Source organism: Lepisosteus platostomus, chromosome 8, assembly GCF_059453375.1.
Source record: "Lepisosteus platostomus isolate fLepPlt1 chromosome 8, fLepPlt1.hap1, whole genome shotgun sequence".
Lineage (NCBI taxonomy): Eukaryota > Metazoa > Chordata > Actinopteri > Semionotiformes > Lepisosteidae > Lepisosteus > Lepisosteus platostomus.
The window spans coordinates 26993127-27012605 of NC_142618.1; the positions used below are offsets into that span (position 1 = coordinate 26993127).

Here is a 19479-nt window from a genome sequence, read left to right on the forward strand (position 1 = left end):
ACGTATGATGTCTTAATGCTAATATTTTGTATCAATGTAGATAAAATGTAACTTTAAATTTATAGAAAGGACAATATAATATCTCAGATTTGGAGAGAACTATTACAAATAAAATACAATTGCATTTCAACAGAGTGACACATTAAACATTGATTTACATGTACTGTATGTACTAAAATTCACGTTTAATGAATAATGACATTAACAATACAATGTGTAGAATTAAAAGTATATCTCATCATATTTAGAAAACTTAAAACTTTTTTATTATGAGTAACATCCCAAAATGAAGACAATGTTCTACTAAATATGGTGAGTTCCAGTTATATTTAATTGTACTTATGTATGTACTTATGTGTAAATTCTGATCAAAATTATTACACACATTTAACACTGATTTTTTTCCCTTAAGCACAACCTTTGCACTTTCTGTTATTGGCAACTCAGGAGTAAACTGTGGGAAATTCCATGCAATAATCCAGATTTAAAAATGATTTAAAAAAATTAAAATGATCTTATAAATTAAAAAAACATATAAAATAAGTACTCTGCATTCCATTTTTTAAACCAACATCCAAGTAATATTTGTTGTTGATATTTGCAATAGATATTTTCCAGATTTTACACTGGATGGCACTGGCTTTTTGTATTTTAATCAGTACATACAAAACTGTATGTACAGTTGTTTTCCATACAAAACTGAGGTAGGTATGGAAGTTGGTTCATGTGGAAAAGGTGTTGTAGTACAAATCGAAAACCTTTCTGCTCAAAGTCATCAGCAACAGGAAAACAAAGTAAAAGCCCTTTCAAAAAGACAGGTATTTCCTCCATCTTTAGCTGATGAGATGGTAAAGAATTTAAGCTAATCTGTCATATCTCATATTACAAATTTTGTGTTTGGGACAAACATGAGATTACAATCACTTTATTTGTTTATCAAAATCCTTGCTTGACAAAGTAATTCTTCAAAACGAAAACATCTAGTTGAACATAATAATGTATTTAGGTTCAAATGTACCATATTTTTTATCTATACATCGCAAGATATACTTTTTGTAATGTGTATCTAATGTGAGGTTAAATGTAATGTACATTGTCCATCCAATGTTTAATGCTCTTATCAAAATACAGTGCCCACAACCATGTAGAGGACATCCTGGATCTGGGTGGAATCAATGCAGAGACTCCAGTAGTTTCTTCTGACCAAGTTTCTTGTGTCAAGTCACTGGTCAGCTGTTGTCAAAGTGTAGGAGCAATGTTGCATGTTCTAACACACGTGTACTATTGGCTTTTCCTTGGGAGGGTTTTCCAATGTTTTTACACTTTTACCAGTTATACTAAATGCAGCAGGGCCTGTTCATCTTGCTAGTGAAGTAAATTAAAGTCCTTGTAGGCTCCACAGCATTCTCGTCTAGGAATCACCTAGACTACATTAATAGCAAGCAAATGTCTCACCTCTCTGTACAGAATCATCTACATCCTCTTTGGGTTAAGCAGTATCAGCAGGGCTTCTCCATGGAGAGCCATAGCTCTATTTAAAAGTGAATATTGCTGTAACTGATTGCTTGAAAGCAAAATAGTTGTCTGGTTCTCTCTTTGAAACAACATCATAATGCCAGCAGCTATATCACCCCACAACTCACAACTGGCAACCCACTGAAACCAAGTAGGTGTGAGCCAGTACCTGGATGAGAGACCTCCTGGGAAAGCTAAGGTTGCTGCTGGAAGAGGTGTTTGTAGGGCCAGTGGGGACCCTGCAGTCTGTGTGAGTCCTAATGCCCCGGTATAGAGATGGTATAGTACGCTGTAAAACGGCGTTGTCCTTCAGATGAGATGTAGAATCAAAGTCCTGACTCTCTGAGGTAATTAGAAACCTCAGGTCATTTCTCGAAGTGAATATATGTGTATAGCCCATAGTACAACATGGGCATGGTAGCATGGTAAGGGCAAGATATCTTTCCAGTCTTGTTAGTGGAGGGATTACTCTCAAATGTCAATCTAAATTTTGATAATCTACCGTGGATTTTAGACTTTTCGATCAACAAATCACAAACAGTGAGGGTAAATGGTTTTATATCAGAGTAGCTTTGTTCTTGCACCAGGTCTCTCCAAAGCTGTGTTCTATCCCGACTTTTGTACATTCTTTATAATGACAGCCGTAGAAGCCCTTTTGAGGACAAACACATCATTAAGTTTTCTGGTGACTCTGTAATTCTCAGTCTCCTCCAAGCTGCAGACACTGAGCATGGTACTGTGGTGAATTATTTTGTTAAATGGCATAACAACACTTTCCTTCAACTTCATGCCAAATACCAAAGATAAAGTCCTTCAATATAGAATGTAACCACCGGTTACAAAACCAAGGCATTGAGGAACAAGAAATTGAAATAATCAACATTTACAAATATCACTGCACTATTGTTGATTACAAGCTAACCTTTGAGGAAAATATGGAAGCTTAAATGCAACACCGATTATTCTTCTCCAGAAAATTCCACCCAGAAAACTTCTGTGGAAGGCCAATATAATCAGTGACCAATGATCAATGATAATCAATGTTTAATCAATGTTGTCACAACCACTCCTTGAATTTTAGCTAATTCCTATTTAGGTTTAATAGAACTGTAATCTGCTTAATTCAAACTTTTGATTGTTATCTAAAACTTTTTTTTCTGCACTCTGATTACTCAAATCCTTTCTTTCTAAATTGTGATGATTTCTTAAAGCTGCTTACTTGTTCAATTTATGCATCTATGTTTCTTATTTGTAAACTGGGTTCATGTTTTGTTAAATGTATTACGTAATGCATTATGTTTATTCCTGCCGGCAAAGCAAATTTCTCCATCTTAAAACATGTTGACCTGACCTGCAAAAAGACAATGTAATGAATTCAATAGGGGTATTAGAGATTAATAGTACTCTTATTTATGCTGCGCTTATGTTGTGCATTAAAGTGTACTAGGTTGCAATTTGTTTATCTATATAAATATAATCTAACCACTGATTACGCAGGAAAAAAAAAAGACTGAATTTATTTTACTGAGTTATTAAGCCTGTTTTTCAATAACACTGACATCCCCGTGGCAGTGTACAAAATAAGTCTGAGGTGTTACACTTTAATGAATTGGACTAGATAGGTCTCTCATTGTGTAGAAAATGTGTCTCTGTGTTGATGATTGCATTTGCAGTTAGAAGTGAAAAAGATTAAATAAACCTTTTATTTACCTAATATAGTGAGAAAACAGAAGCAATGCTAAATGCACTGTTTTGTTTGTGTAGAAAACAGCATAAAGAACAAATTACTAGTTGTTTTTTGATAAATAAATGATCATTTTGAGAGTTCTGCACACAAAGTCAAGAAAGAAATCTTGCTAGAAATGTATACACGGTACAGAAAGTGAATTATGCTATCAAAAGAAATAGCATTGGTATGGAACTATTTCAATATATTCTCAGATTTCACATACTGTAGAATGATCATTATGAATCACTGTTGATAACATCTGCTCACAGTAATCAAACAAAGCTCAGCTACAGTACTGTATGTATCACAGATAATCTGTACAACAGTCTTTGTTCTATCTTTTTGGCAATTCAAATTGCCATCTGGCTTTAAACATGCATTGGTCACTAAACCATCTATAAGTAATTAAAATTACATTTTTTTGTCATAAACCATAAAACAAGGACTTTTTGTTCTTTATGTACCACTTGTTTCATAATGCATATAAAAATGCAGATATATTCACTGTTAATCCAAGTGTTTGAATCATCTCATATATTATACTGTATACTGAATTTCAATTAAGAAACTATATTGAGTAAATTGATTTGTTTTATTGAGATGTTTTAAATGATGTAATACTTCTGTTGACTTTTTAAGACAAAGATTAAAAATGCTTTTCATACCTGTTTAAATTCTTACTGTGTCTGAATTACATCCAAGAAATGTACTAATAATGAAACTGACAACTTGTGCATTTTGAAAACATTTGTTTCTCAAATTTGCCACATCTACCTATATTTACAATCCAAATTTTAAACAACTTTACAAATCAAAGCTGAAATGTTTTTAATAATAAGTATACTGGTAAAAAGTGTAATGGTTGAAGAATTTGAATTTCATTCAATGCGGATTTGTTAAATATTGCAATTGTATGGTCTTGGCAGAATACTGTTTTCATAACTAATTCATAACTAATAATATTATTGTATATCATAATTGAGTGACAAAGACTTATTGCACAATGGGAAACATGTTCAGGAGTTGGTGCAGATTCACCGAGCACCTACTCAATGCAAAGAAACAATAAAGAAGTCAGATAGGTTACTTGAAGTGTACTGTATTAGAACATCAGTTAAAAGAATTACTTGTACAGTATATTGAAACTGTACAGTGCGCTGGTTAGACCACATGTAGAGCTTATTTCTTGTTCCCGCATTGCAGAAAGGATAAATAATTATTCAACAGTTTCCAGAGAAGAGACACAAGACTCATTTCAGGGCTTGAACAGATGATTTGCAAAGAGAGACTAAAGGGATTAAAAGTTTTTTGGTCAGAGTAAAAGACTTCTAAAAGCAGATCTGAATTATGTTTTCAAAATTGTAAAGAAAACAAATAAGGTGGATTTAATAGCACCCAAGCTTAACGGATCAGAAAGATATAACTAAAAGTTGTTAAAAATATTATTTTTACATTATGTTTTACACACAGAACATTATCAATGACTAGATTATCCAGAAATAGAGGCAAAAATACTAAATTAATTAAGAATTAGGATTGAATCTGTGATACAGTAGAATAACTTTGTATTTGGAAGTGACAAACACTGATAAGCTGGATAACCTGCTTTCATTTTCTTAGGTTCTCTGTAATTAGTTTCTCTGTAACGTCATTTATCATTAAAGCTCAACTACTATACTTTATATATATAACACAATTATACATTTTTGGAAATTTCTCAGCATTTTTCTCCCAGAGTTATACAGTGTGCAAGGCATTCATTATGCTTTAAAATGGAGATTATTGAAATATGAGTACACAATACTTAGAAAACACGCATTTATGGGAAATGATTGATTGGGAAAACTAGATGTTCATGCTTCACAAAAACACTAATGTTATGCAAGTATGTCCACTTACAGAGTAATGGTAGATAGTTCTGACATCTTGCAAGAATGATGGTTAGCCCTCTTAGGCTTACAGTAGCATTTCTGAACGCAGCTGCTAAATATGACAAGGTTAACATTCAAGATTAATTTCAGGAAAACACATTTTATTGAAAGCTATCTTACAATTAAAACACTTGCAAAATAAAACATTAAATAAAAGAGGAAACAAAGTGTTAAGCAAAGCAAAATCATAAGGGTAATAATGGGTAAATAAACATTGCCATCTTTTATAACAATTATAACCAATTATTTTATACTGCTTGAAGAATTAGGACATTAAAGACATAAAAAGCCACAACAAATGTGTATACATAGAGGAAAGTTGATATAAAAGTCAAAATAAAACAGACAGGAACATTTGGGTAAAATATATATTTAATAGAAGCATGAAGCTTTATAGAATATGCGCATGTTTTTAAAATGATATTATCACACGCAACAATTAGATACCATTACTAATCACAACACCAAGAAAAACAAGTTGTGAGTGGATGTTTTAGCACTACAATATTGAAATGCACGTTGGTATCAAATATGTTTGTTGTGCTGCAAGCTGCAAATGATATTGTGAAGGTCAAATAAGAATTTTAGAGAAATTTTCAAGATGTCAGAATTATTACCTGTGTTTCCATGAAATATATCCCAAAACACTTCAGCCCCATTTACAGCACATGCTATTAATACCAATGGTATACTGTTTAAAAGTTTTATTATTTTATTTCCAATCCTCATAAATGTGTTCAAACTTACATAACACAACACGACTCACTCTGACAAACAAAGAAACCAGCAAAACAACAAAAAGTATGTCAATTTTACTGGATGAGCAGAATTATACTGCATAACATACAAGCTATATCTAAGTGGTCTATGCACTGCATTTTATTTGAAACATACTGTACTAATGTTCCCCTTTTTAGATATTCTCGATGAAGCCACGCTAAAAATGAGCTGCATTGTAAAATAAAATTGTTTAAAGCAAAAACTGAAAACATGCCTTTTTTATTAATTCTGAATGTTTTGATGTTGTCTCTTTAACAAAGTATTGACTTAAACTGTTATAAAAATGGAGTGCTCCATTTCATTTAGAGTGGGATACATGTAACAATAATCCAGGCTATATACTATACTGCACACATGTTAATGTATTCTTATGCATATTACAATGATTTTCTGCCAAGAAACTAAAAAGGGATGTTTCATTTTATGAACTAGCATTTCATACTACTACTGTTATTACATACAGTATACTGGAATAGTGACTTACACATAAAAGAAATAAAGAAAACCTGAGAACATCAGTATTTTTTTTTTAATGGGTAGCAATAAAATGGTTATTCTGAACAGCACAGAAAATGTTTTGGGCATATCCAGTTGGAATCTAATGTTTTTAAGAGCTCTGTGTAGTACAGGGATTTGGCCATATTTTGTAGAATTTAAAACAATACAATTAAAGTCAATTATACAAAATATTGGAAAGCAAAGATCATTCCCTGAATATTAAAAATGATGTTCGCTTATGCCTCCTATTAAACTTAAATCAATTACTAATGTCGCCAATTTGATCTTGGTGTATACAGATGTGTGCTCTAATTGTTTGGTTACAGACATAGATGCTTGCTTAATCTTGTCTTAATATAGTATCTCAAACAAACATTGCCATTCAGGGCTTGTAAAACAATATGTTTCGTCTGCATGAACCAGAGAATGGTTCGATCAGGGTGCTGTTCTAAGAGAAAATTTGAATTTTTTAACTGCGGTAGAATTAATTTCTCATTCCTGAAACTTAAGTGTACATCTTAACTTCACAATGAGATCTAAAATGTATATTAAGGACAAGACGTTAAACAAGGAGAATATGGAGTCCATGTGTTTGTTTGTTTTTCTTGTAAATGGGGCTATGGCACTACTAGTTTTATTTTTTTATAGCACCACATGTCTGAGTGCTTGCAGCAAGACAATGACTATACAGAATGGATTTTCTTTTTCATTTTGCAGATGAACTAGTTAGTTACAAAGTAGAGGAGTGTTGTTTATCAAAGCACAATCATGACTACCCCTTCACTATGTTACAATCTTTTGTAAATGAGTAATATGGCAAATTATACCTACCTATGATCTATCCCATGTTTCTCCCTTCTTTCCAGCAACATACTGATTTTGGAGAAATGATGTACATTAGGTGGATGTATGTTTATGAGTAACATTTTTCAGAGTAGTGGCAGGGCATACGGATAAATTAATAAGATGAGATATTTTTCCATTGAGGTATCAAAGGGAACACTGAAAGAACAAGTAAAGTTCAATCACACCACACTAGACAATAATAACTATTGTAAGTGTTCCATATAATAAGAAATAGATATAATATCTGAGTAATCTAAGAACACCACAAAAACTTATCAGTGCATTTAGTTAAATATTGAAATTATAAATAAACTTAGGAATATAAAGCTATAATCATCAAGGTTGCCCTTATAATTTCTTTGGAATGTTTTTGATATTTTTGTTCAGATGAGACTTCATTGAAAATAAATTGCTTTCAGTAATTGAAATATGTTAGCTCTTCAAGTTCATATAAAATAATGGTCAGAAACTAGAACTAGTTATAACTTATTAACTATATCTGAATAGAAAAAATAGACCATAAATGTGATCTAAAAAACTGAAATAGCACTTTTAATGTGTTTTTACATTAGTTTCTAAATTTTGAGCAACAGACTGTGATTACGTAAACAAAAATGCTGCACCATGAGGCCTGCCTTTGTCTGTTACTTCAAGTTCTTATTGTAAAGAACAATTTCTAGAACATGTTCACACAGCTTCTTTAAAGACAATAATCCAGACTTTTTACAATATTTTGGAGCAGACTGTGATATTCTATACAAAATGTCTAAATTGGTAGTTTCAAAATGTAAATAGTGAACAAGTCAAAAAAAGGAAAGGTTTGGAGGAAAGGTTAGATCCTGTCCACCAGATATTGAAGGTCATGCTTAAACAAACAAACATACATCTTTTAAATCCAAGTACCTGGAATACTAGTTTTAAAAATAATAACAACATTTTAGTTAAAACTAAGTCACGTTAGACATTAAAAACACACCATTACCTACTTCATACAAATTATACTACAGGTTGTAACATTTGTAACAGCAGCATGTTAAACCTTTGAAGTTTCTAGGGAAAATAAACTTTTACTCCTTAGTACGATGTCCACGTGGTATGAAGTTTTTCTTAAACTATTTTCTTTATTTATCCTGTCATTCCCCTGTCAGTATCCTACTTCAAGTTCCTAAATATTTGTATCAGCTCTTTTGTCGCATTTTAAACTGCAACAAAAACCATCATTTTACATCATTTGGTACACTATATATAAAACACAACATAAAATAATTAACCCCAAACAGCTACAGTACATGATCATCCTATGTGAATGTAATATCTTGATAGGCTGTGCACTCAGAAAAAGAAGAGATGCACTCAAAGCCTTGGAGAAAGGAACAGAAAGCACAACCTCTCAGTACTCAGTAGAGAGATTCATACTGGGATCTAAAAAGAAGGCCACTATCCAAAGAATGCAAATGATGGGCAAGTGTTTAGGGAGATAAGAGTTTACTTGTATAGTCTGAAGCCAAAGCGTTCAAGCTCTTATAGGGTAGCAACAGTTAATTCTTGAATTTGTTAATTTTATTCTGAAATCTCTAGAGATCAATCACAATGAAGATAAACCTGGTGATAATTGTTGATGTTGGGTCTCTTGGCATCTATCCAATTAGCATTACTAGATTGCAGCTGTGTCACTACATGAAATAAAGCAACCACGATCAACTCAGACTGGATTGGCTGCATACAATGAGCCACCTGCGTGATCACTTCTAAACAACAACAACTATGACTGCTAACACAACTGAACATAATGGAAAATCTATAAAACCAATCACAACCCAGATGGCTCAGAGCAAGCATCCCTACAAAGATAATATGACAACTCATAATTATCAAGCTTCACAACTATAAATTGTATATTAATGTGGATTAATAATGAATATTAGTAACGAGTGATGTTTTCTGGTGATAATTAGCACTGCTGCTGGTGATAGCAGAACACATTTATGTTACAAAAACATAGTATGGGTCAGACAACTTTAAGTTGAATTGTTTTATTATTAATTACTCATGTTATATACACCCTTTCAGTAATTTACACAATGTTTGCAATAATGACCAAGTCGCTGACTATTCAGGGAATATACCAGGAGCATTTAATGAAACGTCACACGAGCAAACCATTCAAGGTCTCTGAATGGTTGAAATGAGTAATATGGCAAAGTTATTGTAAGTTATTTAATTGTCTGTTAATTGGAAAACATGTTGACTGAAATGTAAAATAAATTAATAAAAATCGCTGCTCACTTTTTTGTGTAGTCATTTCAGTTGCAATTCAAGACATTATTTACAACTGAATCGATTTCCCAAAAAGCTGAGTATAGCACATGGCACAAAAATTGTTGCCATTGTTCTTACACAATTTGAAAACATTAGAAAATCTTAATTTCTTATAGTAATTAAATATCCCATGGTATTATGCAAGGGTGGCTAAATTGACTACCTTTGCAAAATTGCATTTTATAATTCCTCAACCTGGAGTATTTTAATTTCCCACTCAGATTAATTCGATAAGTACTTTTTTTCCCTTCCACTCTATTTGTTTTTTAGGCTTTTACTAGTGAAAATGTCTGCTGTACACTATCCCACGGAATATGACAATCCAGAGATGGATAGAACATAAATCTCTTCAATCTGTAAAGTTAAGAGTAAACACTCAGTAGCATAAAATGTACCCTTTAAAACTACTTTAACTTATTATAATTCTTTCTAAATAAATTTAGCAGGAAAATATAGTGTCTCTAAGATAGGTTGTTGAAACATTACATAAAATGTACTAATATTATAAGATACTTTATTAGATATACAGATCTCATACTAAAGCCTTATTAAAAACATTATTGAATTATTCATAGATTTAAAGCATTTAATTTTGTTACTTATGTTCAGTACAGTTCAGTTCAGGCACAAGGTTTTCTGGATTTTATTTTAACATTGACCTCTTAATTACCAAATTGAATTTGGGCAGTGGAGTTAACACTGATCCTTCATAAAATACCAATGTGTCTTTATTGACCTAGCAGGGTCTTGTGCTGCAACCATAGTAAGGCAATTGCATTTGTTTGCAATTTTCTAGGAGAGAGGGAGGAGTGCCACCTAGTGCTCCATCAACACCATTTGAGCAACAACCTGGTTTTATTTGAAGGTCTCCAATCCTGGTACTGACCAGGGCAAGTATTACTTCTGAAATATGATGAGAATAGACTACAAAGTGTATTATACCAGGTTAGTATCTCCTGAGCCATAGCCCTGAATTCACCATAGAAAGGTTAATTCAGGGCTATCCACTCCAAGGCTTTGTGGTCCCACTGCCTGCTGGTTTTTGTTCTGTGTTGACACAAAATATAACTAAAAATGTATCAATTAGTTTTGAATTGTTTCATCTTACCTTTTATAATATTACCTTATAATATTACAAAGCGAAAATGACATCCCAAAAAGAGTACAAAGTTAAAAAGGTCTACTCAATTACATTATTAGTTTAATTAAGGAAGTGAAAATGAAGACTAGGGGACTCCGATCACAAAAACCAAGATTATGAAGCTAATCTATCATTTTATCCCAAAATAAAATATAGCATAAAATTCTATATTAAATAGCTTAACCTATAACACAAAAAAACAAAATCAAACTTGTAAAATCCTTAATACAGAATAATGGCATTAATTCCTTTTTGATATATTATTTATATGATACAAAATGTTAGACCTCATAATGTATGTTTGATCCATACCAGCTCTTTAACAGTGATTTGCTTTATTTTATATATTGTACAGATGTTATGGTATTTAATATGACGTTCCACCATATTATGCAAACTGAAATATGGACAAGGCAACAAAGTGCGAACTGAATGAGAAATGGGCACATACCCAGTGTGAAAGCTTAATTACAACGGAAGCAGGCAATATAAATTTGAAAATGGACTGAAGACAGTCCTGACACATTGTTTTATCTTTTTTTTTTGCTGAAACTCCAGTGCTTTGATGAACAACACTCCACTTTAAAATCAAATATTTACAGGCTGCACACATAATAATAAAGCTGTGAAAACACATGAAACAATTATGCACACTACAAAAAACTATACACATAGGAAAACTGAAATTGCAGTCACTTGAAACATATCTGTATGAATCAAACCATCTCACATTATTACTGAAATTCAACAGCAATTATTAATTTTATAAAATGTTTATATTTCAATTTATGTACTTCTGTAGTGTACAGTATCTCAATTCTTTGATTTTTTATTTAACCTTTTTAATTCCTAATCACACGGCTTAATTACAGTATTAAAATGTTATTTGTTACAGGATAATTTTAAAATATACACAACTAAAAGTAGCAGTAGAATGACAATTCTAGATCTAATAAACCCTAACACATTAAACCTATATCATCTACTAAGTCTAAGTCATTAGGATACAAATGTTTTCAGGAATTTTCCATTTTCTCTGTATAATTCTTTTTTGCTTTCAGAATAAAGGTAATGTTGTTTTATTAAGTTTGAATACTTCATTGTAGAAATGTCAATTCAGGTAATAAAAACCACAATTTTTTGCAAGGGGGGTGCTACCATTATACCAATACATTTAATTCAAATTTAAAAGTTCATGAGTATTAGAAAAATCCTATTCTCACAAGAATATGGCTTATTGTTAAATCATCAGGTGATAAGTTAAAACCTCATCAAATGTACTCATGTTCTGCAGAGGGAATTATAGTAAAATGCCTCCCTCTATTGGTGAATTCCACGTTATTAAAAACAAAATACAGTAAATTAAGAAAAAAAAAAGACCAAGTCCTCATACTTTGGTCCTACGGCAATACACAGCAATCTAAGCAAAATATCTGGATAAGAAATATATATATATAGCTGTCTTTTATTTGTTTGGGTAAATATGTGTTGTACAATATGTACTGTACAGATGCAGCAAAAATATTTACTCGGAAACCTCATCAAAAAGAATCCATTAGCCATTTTGGGACACCATTACAGACACTCAATATGTATTTATGATTTACTCTGGTGAGAAAAGTCGCCAAACATGTCTTGTCATGTTCTTTTTTGTGACAGTAATGCATGTAGCTCAACTGCTTCATTTTACCTGGTAAGGTTCTTGATAATTTATTACGTATGTTTTTATAAATGAATGTGGTGTACATTCCCTTGTGTTTTACCTTCAAAATGTCCATATGTTGTACCTGCACACAGAATCTAGACTTATTGTAAACATGCATTTACAGTGGAGAGTACTAGACTGCACTTCCAGCAATGTGACATGATAAATAGAATTGAGTTCAAATTACATGAATGGTGAGAAAGGATCAATAAAATAAAATGTGGTGTAAAGCATTAAGATAATTAAACTAATTATTTTATATTTTAAAACTTTTCCCAGATTTAGAGCCACTGCATTCATTCATTCTTTCATTTAACACTTTAGAAAACCTTTATTTTTTTCAAATGTTAACTTCAATAAAGTGCCTCAAACTACAACAGGCAATCTATCATGCACCTTGAATTGAAGGAAAGAGAATAATGAGCAACTTTAGGATTAGGGTGATCATAGATATTCCTGAAGGAAAGTTTTTTTTTTCTTTGTTATACTGTACAGTAGATAAATACAAAATAGATGGCACTTTATTGTGAAAATCTACAAATATGGTTAGTGTTGTTTGTACCAAAACTATGTTTATAGAGAAAAAACAAACAATAGCATGCATTAATTAGAAAAAAAAAGTATTAATATTTTTATTCTGCCTGATTTTTTTATTCATAGGGTTTAAGATGCATTATAAAAAGGAAATATAGGAAATATAGTCTTGTATTTTATCTGCTGCATTATTTACTGCATCTACACAATTATTTTTTTAACAAAACCTTAATTATATAATTATATTTTTAAAAGTAAGTAAAGAATTAATTCATGGACAGGGTGTTTGGATATTTTTGCTATTAAAAATGTAACATGAACAGATGTTTAATTTATCTGTTTTCCTATGTGTATGGTTTTACACTTTTCATAAAACAACAGGGTTTTAAGTTCATACTCACAAGTAAATACTGGACTCATTCCCTCCAATGTCAGGTGACTGCAGTTTTTGCACAAGGATAATTATAATTCCAATGAAGAGGACAAAGTTTATCTAGAAGGAAAAATACCATCTATTTTATGACTTCTGATTCTCATGTTTGACATTAAAAAAAGACTAAACATCCATCTATCCATTTTCTAAGCCACTTCCAAATCAAGGTCATGGGGGAGCTGGAGCCTATCCCAGCACGGGCGCAAGGCAGGATACAGCCAGGGTGGGATACCACTTCACTGCAGGGTATACACACAGACAGACACACTCTCACACCAGGTACTGTACAATTTTCCCAGAAGCAAACTAACCTGCCATGCGTTAAAAATCCACATGAACACAAGCATACAAAATCCACACAGATAGCACCCTAGGTCCGGAATTGAACCCAGGCCCCCCAACATTCCTGCACTGTGAGACAGGAATGCTAACCACTGTGCTACCATTTTTCTGTAACCATAATTCTGATGCACAATATCTATACATTTGTTATTCAATAATTAGTGATATTGTACCTCTTAGAATGTAATTAAAGAAAATGACCAACATGAAACTAAATTCATATATTTAGAGATATATTTTAAATATCCTTAGCTTATATATTTACATTATTTTAATAACTTACTAGATAACATACTAATAACTATCCTGTGGTATGAGTTACTTACCATAATTGATGCCACAACAGGTCCTTTAATGACCCACCAGAGAGCAGTGTTGTCATTCATATCCCAGCACCTACAGTATAAACATTACAAATGTTATTACAAATAAACATCACCTATAAAAAGTACAAATTTACAGTTTAAAACATCTGTTTCAGATAAAATATTGTTTTGCTATAAATTGTTTCTTATCTTAAGTATTTCTATTCACAGTGCATGAAACAAAAGAACCCATTCAGGCTTTTACAAATAGTTTTAAAAAACTGAATAACAATGGGCACAAATTATTTTCTATGAATTAATGTAAATATGTTTAAGTGCTTATACACAACAGCTGCCTCTTTAAAATCTTTTACTTCTGAAATAGAGAATTACTGCATAAGCGATGTCCACAGAAAATACTGCATTAAGGACATATAGTGTTTTTAATTAGGATTTTAATTTTTCAAAATATCAAAGAACAAACTTTTTTTTTAATCTCCCAAGTCCTTAAAACTGAACACTTATGTATGTCTAAATGGTGAAATATAAATTAAAAACAAACAAGCAAATATGACATTAACAGAACTTGACAACAGAGAGGGCATTGAAAAAATATAAACACCACCAAAAATAGAATAAATTGTTGTTACTGAAAATTACTTACCCAGTGTCATCAAAATGAAGTCTGAGTACTGCCCATATTGTAACACATACTGTAGGTGTGCCTGGAAATACATTAAAATGCAGAAATGTATCTTCTATTTGCAGATTAATTAAATGTTTTGAATCTTCTATTACATTTATTTCAAATATGTACTGTAAATATTAATTGTATACAATTACATGTATTGAACAGATTAAGAGAAGGGAACGAGCAGTCATATTTTCTTCAACACAAAAAAATCCAGTTTTTGGTTTTAATTAAACCACTGAGAAAAATAAATATATTATATATGTATAATGATTCTCATTGTGTATTTCTCAAATTGTTCACCAACTAAACCTACAAAATATTGTTTTCAGCAATCTCCTATACCTCTGGAAAATGAAAACACAAAAAATGTTATGAGCTAAAAGTTTCCAAAGAAAGGTTAGCCTACCCCATCCAATGATTGTATACCAATAAAAATATCTTCTCTCAGGAAAGAAGGTCTCCACCAGCAAAGTAAAAAGATAAAGTCCTTCAATAAACAGCCAGAAATAGTTTGACATGACGCAGTAATGGAAGAAAACCATCACAGCTTTACATTCGACCTGGAAAAAATAATAAATTATAAGTCAAATATTGAATGCAAGTATTCAACAAAACCTTTATGTATTGTATTGAACACTCAAAAAACATGTACATTATTATTTTAAGACAGAAGGGGTTATCTAGGCAAATTACTGTAGCTGTTTTTTTTTTCAGAAAGATTCTGCAATATAATTACTATACACTATACTATACTATACAGCACTTAAAGGTTTATTCCAACAAAATCATGACAACAAGTATAAAAAATGTAAAGAAACAGTCCATTAAGTTCATGTAGAATTTTCTACAATGATATGGTCATACACTTTTGAGTGTCCATTCAAATGTATTGCATGACTTACTGCATTACTTCCAAGACAAAAAGAATAATTAACAACTTTACCTGCAAATATTGGTGATGGACAAAATATTGGCAACACAAGTAAATATGAATATGTTTTAACTAATAACTAATAAGGACTCAGGCCACCCTTTATCTTCAGAACATATTTAATCCTTCTTGGATTACTGTTATAAAGGTTTTGAACTATTTCTATTGGTACACTGGACCATTCTTCAAGAAGGAAAGCCTCCAGTTCTTTGACAGATGAAGAAGGTGGAATTCTATTCCAGAACCTCCCATAAAGGTTCAATTGTTCAATGAGGCTCAATGATGTTAAGATGAGTGTGGTGATTGGGAAGGCCATGGAAGGTATTTGATTTAAGTCAAGTAGTTTGACTTAAACATAAGTTTCAATGTACTGTATGCATAGCTCCATACTGCTGTCATTGTCTGCGATTCAGAACACGGCAACAAAATTTCCAGTGACACGAAACTGGCCCCATTACATTAAACGTGCTTTAGACCAAGCAAATTTTGATACTGTATTAATAGAGAATATTTTCATGAACCGACACATTCAAGGCAACATGTTTTTTTTAAATAATTTATCTTGGTATTGGAAAAAAAGAACAACCTGCCAACCAACACTCACATTCATTTTCAAATTTTTCAAAAATGTTCTGTCATTTAAATCGATGGTTACTTTATGGCACATCACACCAAGAAGAAAAATTCTAGCAGGACTATATTTTTGGAGGGCTTGCTGTGCCATGGCCCATGTCGTTGCCTGAACAGCTAATTTAAATGAGTGCAATTGAACTGAATTCAACATATCGACTTAGAGATGGTTTTGTTGACAAATACAACATACTAGTTAATCCAGCATGCAGATCATGTTTGAATATTTCTGCGGAACTATCCCTGTCGGTGAGGTGAGCTTTCACCACTTTTCCTCTTTCCTGATGCTGTTATCCCCCGTTTGCCATCACGATTTTTGAAACTGTTCCCATTGACATAAAACCAACTCTATGATCATATTTCAAAATCTGTCTCACGTTGCTTTAGAAACTCACATATTAAAATGTTGATTTAAAGTTTTCTTTTATAGTGCAAACATTTTAGTAACCAGTAATAAAATTCACATGAAATGTAGAATCCTTTTACTTTTTGTAAAGGTGATTCCATTACCCTACCCACCCCACCCTCGAGGTCCGTTTAGTTTGAATAGTTCAAGAAAGTTACAGAATAAGAGCTTAGAGGTTTGAGAGAAACTCTGAAAGAAAGGAGAACTTTGGAAAAGGAAAAATGCTTCTGAATGCCTAGAAACTTCATGTTATGGGGAACTGCTACACTATATACATAACTGCTTTTGACTTTGAAGTAATCAATTGATTTTCTTTTGAAATAATCTCTTCTAATTCTTAAAAGGCTTGTCAATCATTCAAAGTACAATAAATACCATTTTTTACTCCTTAAAACAAAAAAAAAAACTACTTAAATTTCAAAGGTAACCATGTCTTTGGAAATTCTACAGAAAGTATGCATTTTCAGAACAAGGGAACATTACTTAACGAATTACATTCTTGCTTAAATTACACTCTTATTTAAGTTTTCTTTATTACTTACTGTAGAAATTGGACAGTGCTGGGAGTCTTCTTCAGCATAGAGTACAGCATCTTTAATAAATACTGATATGGCACGTAAAATGAAAGACACAAATAGGTTCATGTGAATGAAATTCCTGGTGCAGTGAAGTTTTCTAAAACAAGAAAAAAAAATCTTTACAGTATATTATTTATTTTACAACTGGTTTCAACACAACACCTATTTTCTGCTAAATCTGTCTTCAGCTTGCACATAGCTTTTAAGAAATTATTTTTTAAACAAATTCCACAGGAGAGAAAACCTAAAAAGTGTTTTCATACTAGTTTGAAAAATAATTAAACCACCCTTTCTTTCAGATCTTTTTGTTTAGCAAGAACTTGTGTTTTATAGCATGAATTTTGCTATAACAAGATTTACAAGATTAATGGAAGTGGTAATCACATCAACCACAGACAACATCTGATTTAAACAGTTTTGAACAGGAGTGAACAAAGTTTAGAGGCTTAGATAAACTATATACTTTTACAAGCAGGTAGCTGGATCAGCATGCATAGGCTGCAAAGGAACAAGTAAAGGTTTCTTCCATTCTGAAAAGAGAAGAAAGGAAACAACGTTTGGCTGTGGAGCCTTCATCGGGTGTCAGCCGAAGAAGGCTACACAGCCAAAACGTTGTGTTTCCTTTCTTCTCTTTTCAGCATGGAAGAAACCTTTACTTGTTCCTTATACACTTTTACTGTGATTATTCAGCAGAAGGTACTGTACAGTATGTCAAAGGCCAAGGCAAAAACACAGTACATACCTAAAACGACAAAGTATTACCATTGCAGTAGTAAGAGAGACAAGAGATGTGCTGTATCCCACTGTATACAGGGCTTTGACTGACGCATAGTACATATCCTGAAAAACAAATATAAAAGTATTTTAAATCAATTGACATTTAAATTATTCGATTATCATTAAAAACATACATACACACCATACATAGAAAAATCACAAATAGTTTTGGAATTTTTCTAATTTGATATTTCCTTTCTTTTGTGCTCTTCTAATGTATTGTCATTGACAATGTAACTCATATTCTATGCTTTTTATGTCAAGCAATTTATATCCATAAATGCAACATTCCTTGACCTTCCTGCACAAAAATGACCCTTAAAAGAAAATGCCCAGAATAAATATGTTATGGTAGATTATTTCATGAATCTATCATATCTTTAATAACCATCACAGCAAGGTATCTTCTATTACACAGTAGCTATTCTTTTTCTATTTTGGTTTATTGTTATACTGTGTTTTACCACAGTTCTTGTTCATACACTGCATGAATCTGCCAACTGTCTTGTTAGGTTATTGTTGAAATTCTAATTAATACAGAAAGGTTAATGTGCTGCAGAGACATAACTGTAAGTATTGCATATTTTGGCATAAATCGCATGGCTGAGGAAACAGCAGCCTGGCATAGGTACAAGACTGACAGAACCATCCTCACTTTCCTGAGGAAGAAATCAGGGTGGGATGGAGGGAGAGCTGCAAGAAATATGCACAAAAGGAACACTTATCAGGTAATATACTGTATCTATATGAAATCGAGCAGAAGTGGGTGAGATTAGAATTCAATCTCAATAAAATTCCAATGAATGAGACATAGAGACAGCAGCATTGGAAATTTATTTTAGTGTAAGTCATATGGCTGAGGGAACAGCAGCTTTGCCATAAGGACACGATTGACAGAACCCCCAGAGACTAATTGGACCTCAAAAAACTAATGCAGAGTTCTCTTATAGCAGATTGTGAGATCTGTATTGTATTTGTAAGGTTTCAGAGGAACGCCAATCTTATAGTTATGTTAGTGATTACTGGTATTCCTTGATGGCTGCAGAAGATGCAAAATAGATTCAGGAGGAGTCTCTGGAAAGTGAAAGCAAACAAAAGGACTGATAAACAGTAATGAAGATGAGGGCAAATAGTGTGTCTAATGGCAATGAATGTGGCACAATAGAAAAATATGAAGAAGGCCAGAAGAAATAATGCTTCTAGAGTCTAGTTGACACGCAATGAATGGTAGACATCATGGAATAAAAAGAATATATTTAGATTGTAGTGGTGATTCCACTTTGGGGTATGTTTAGTAGGAATCCAACTTATGTACGAGAGACAGCAGAGCAAGGAGTTTATGGAAAAATTGAGACTTTATAGGATTACTTTGATGTTAAGGTAGG

The 19479-nt window shown here is 32.2% G+C and overlaps 1 protein-coding gene across 12 annotated transcripts in view; it reads right to left on the reverse strand.

Moving 5' to 3' along the window:
- The window catches only part of LOC148657144 (pituitary adenylate cyclase-activating polypeptide type I receptor-like), a 189352-nt gene that overhangs the window by 5691 nt on the left and 164182 nt on the right, over positions 1-19479 (reverse strand). For 8 of the 12 annotated variants that reach the window (XM_088643017.1, XM_088643014.1, XM_088643015.1 and 5 more), the window contains 7 exons: positions 18060-18157; positions 17282-17414; positions 15179-15332; positions 14743-14803; positions 14100-14169; positions 13400-13491; positions 5144-5227 (listed from right to left, as the gene is read on the reverse strand). In XM_088643017.1, coding sequence (XP_088499143.1) covers positions 5144-5227; positions 13400-13491; positions 14100-14169; positions 14743-14803; positions 15179-15332; positions 17282-17414; positions 18060-18157 — 692 coding nt within the window. The remainder of the gene's footprint in view (positions 1-5143; positions 5228-13399; positions 13492-14099; positions 14170-14742; positions 14804-15178; positions 15333-17281; positions 17415-18059; positions 18158-19479) is intronic. The other 4 variants (XM_088643018.1, XM_088643020.1, XM_088643024.1 and 1 more) reach the window with 2 other exon arrangements.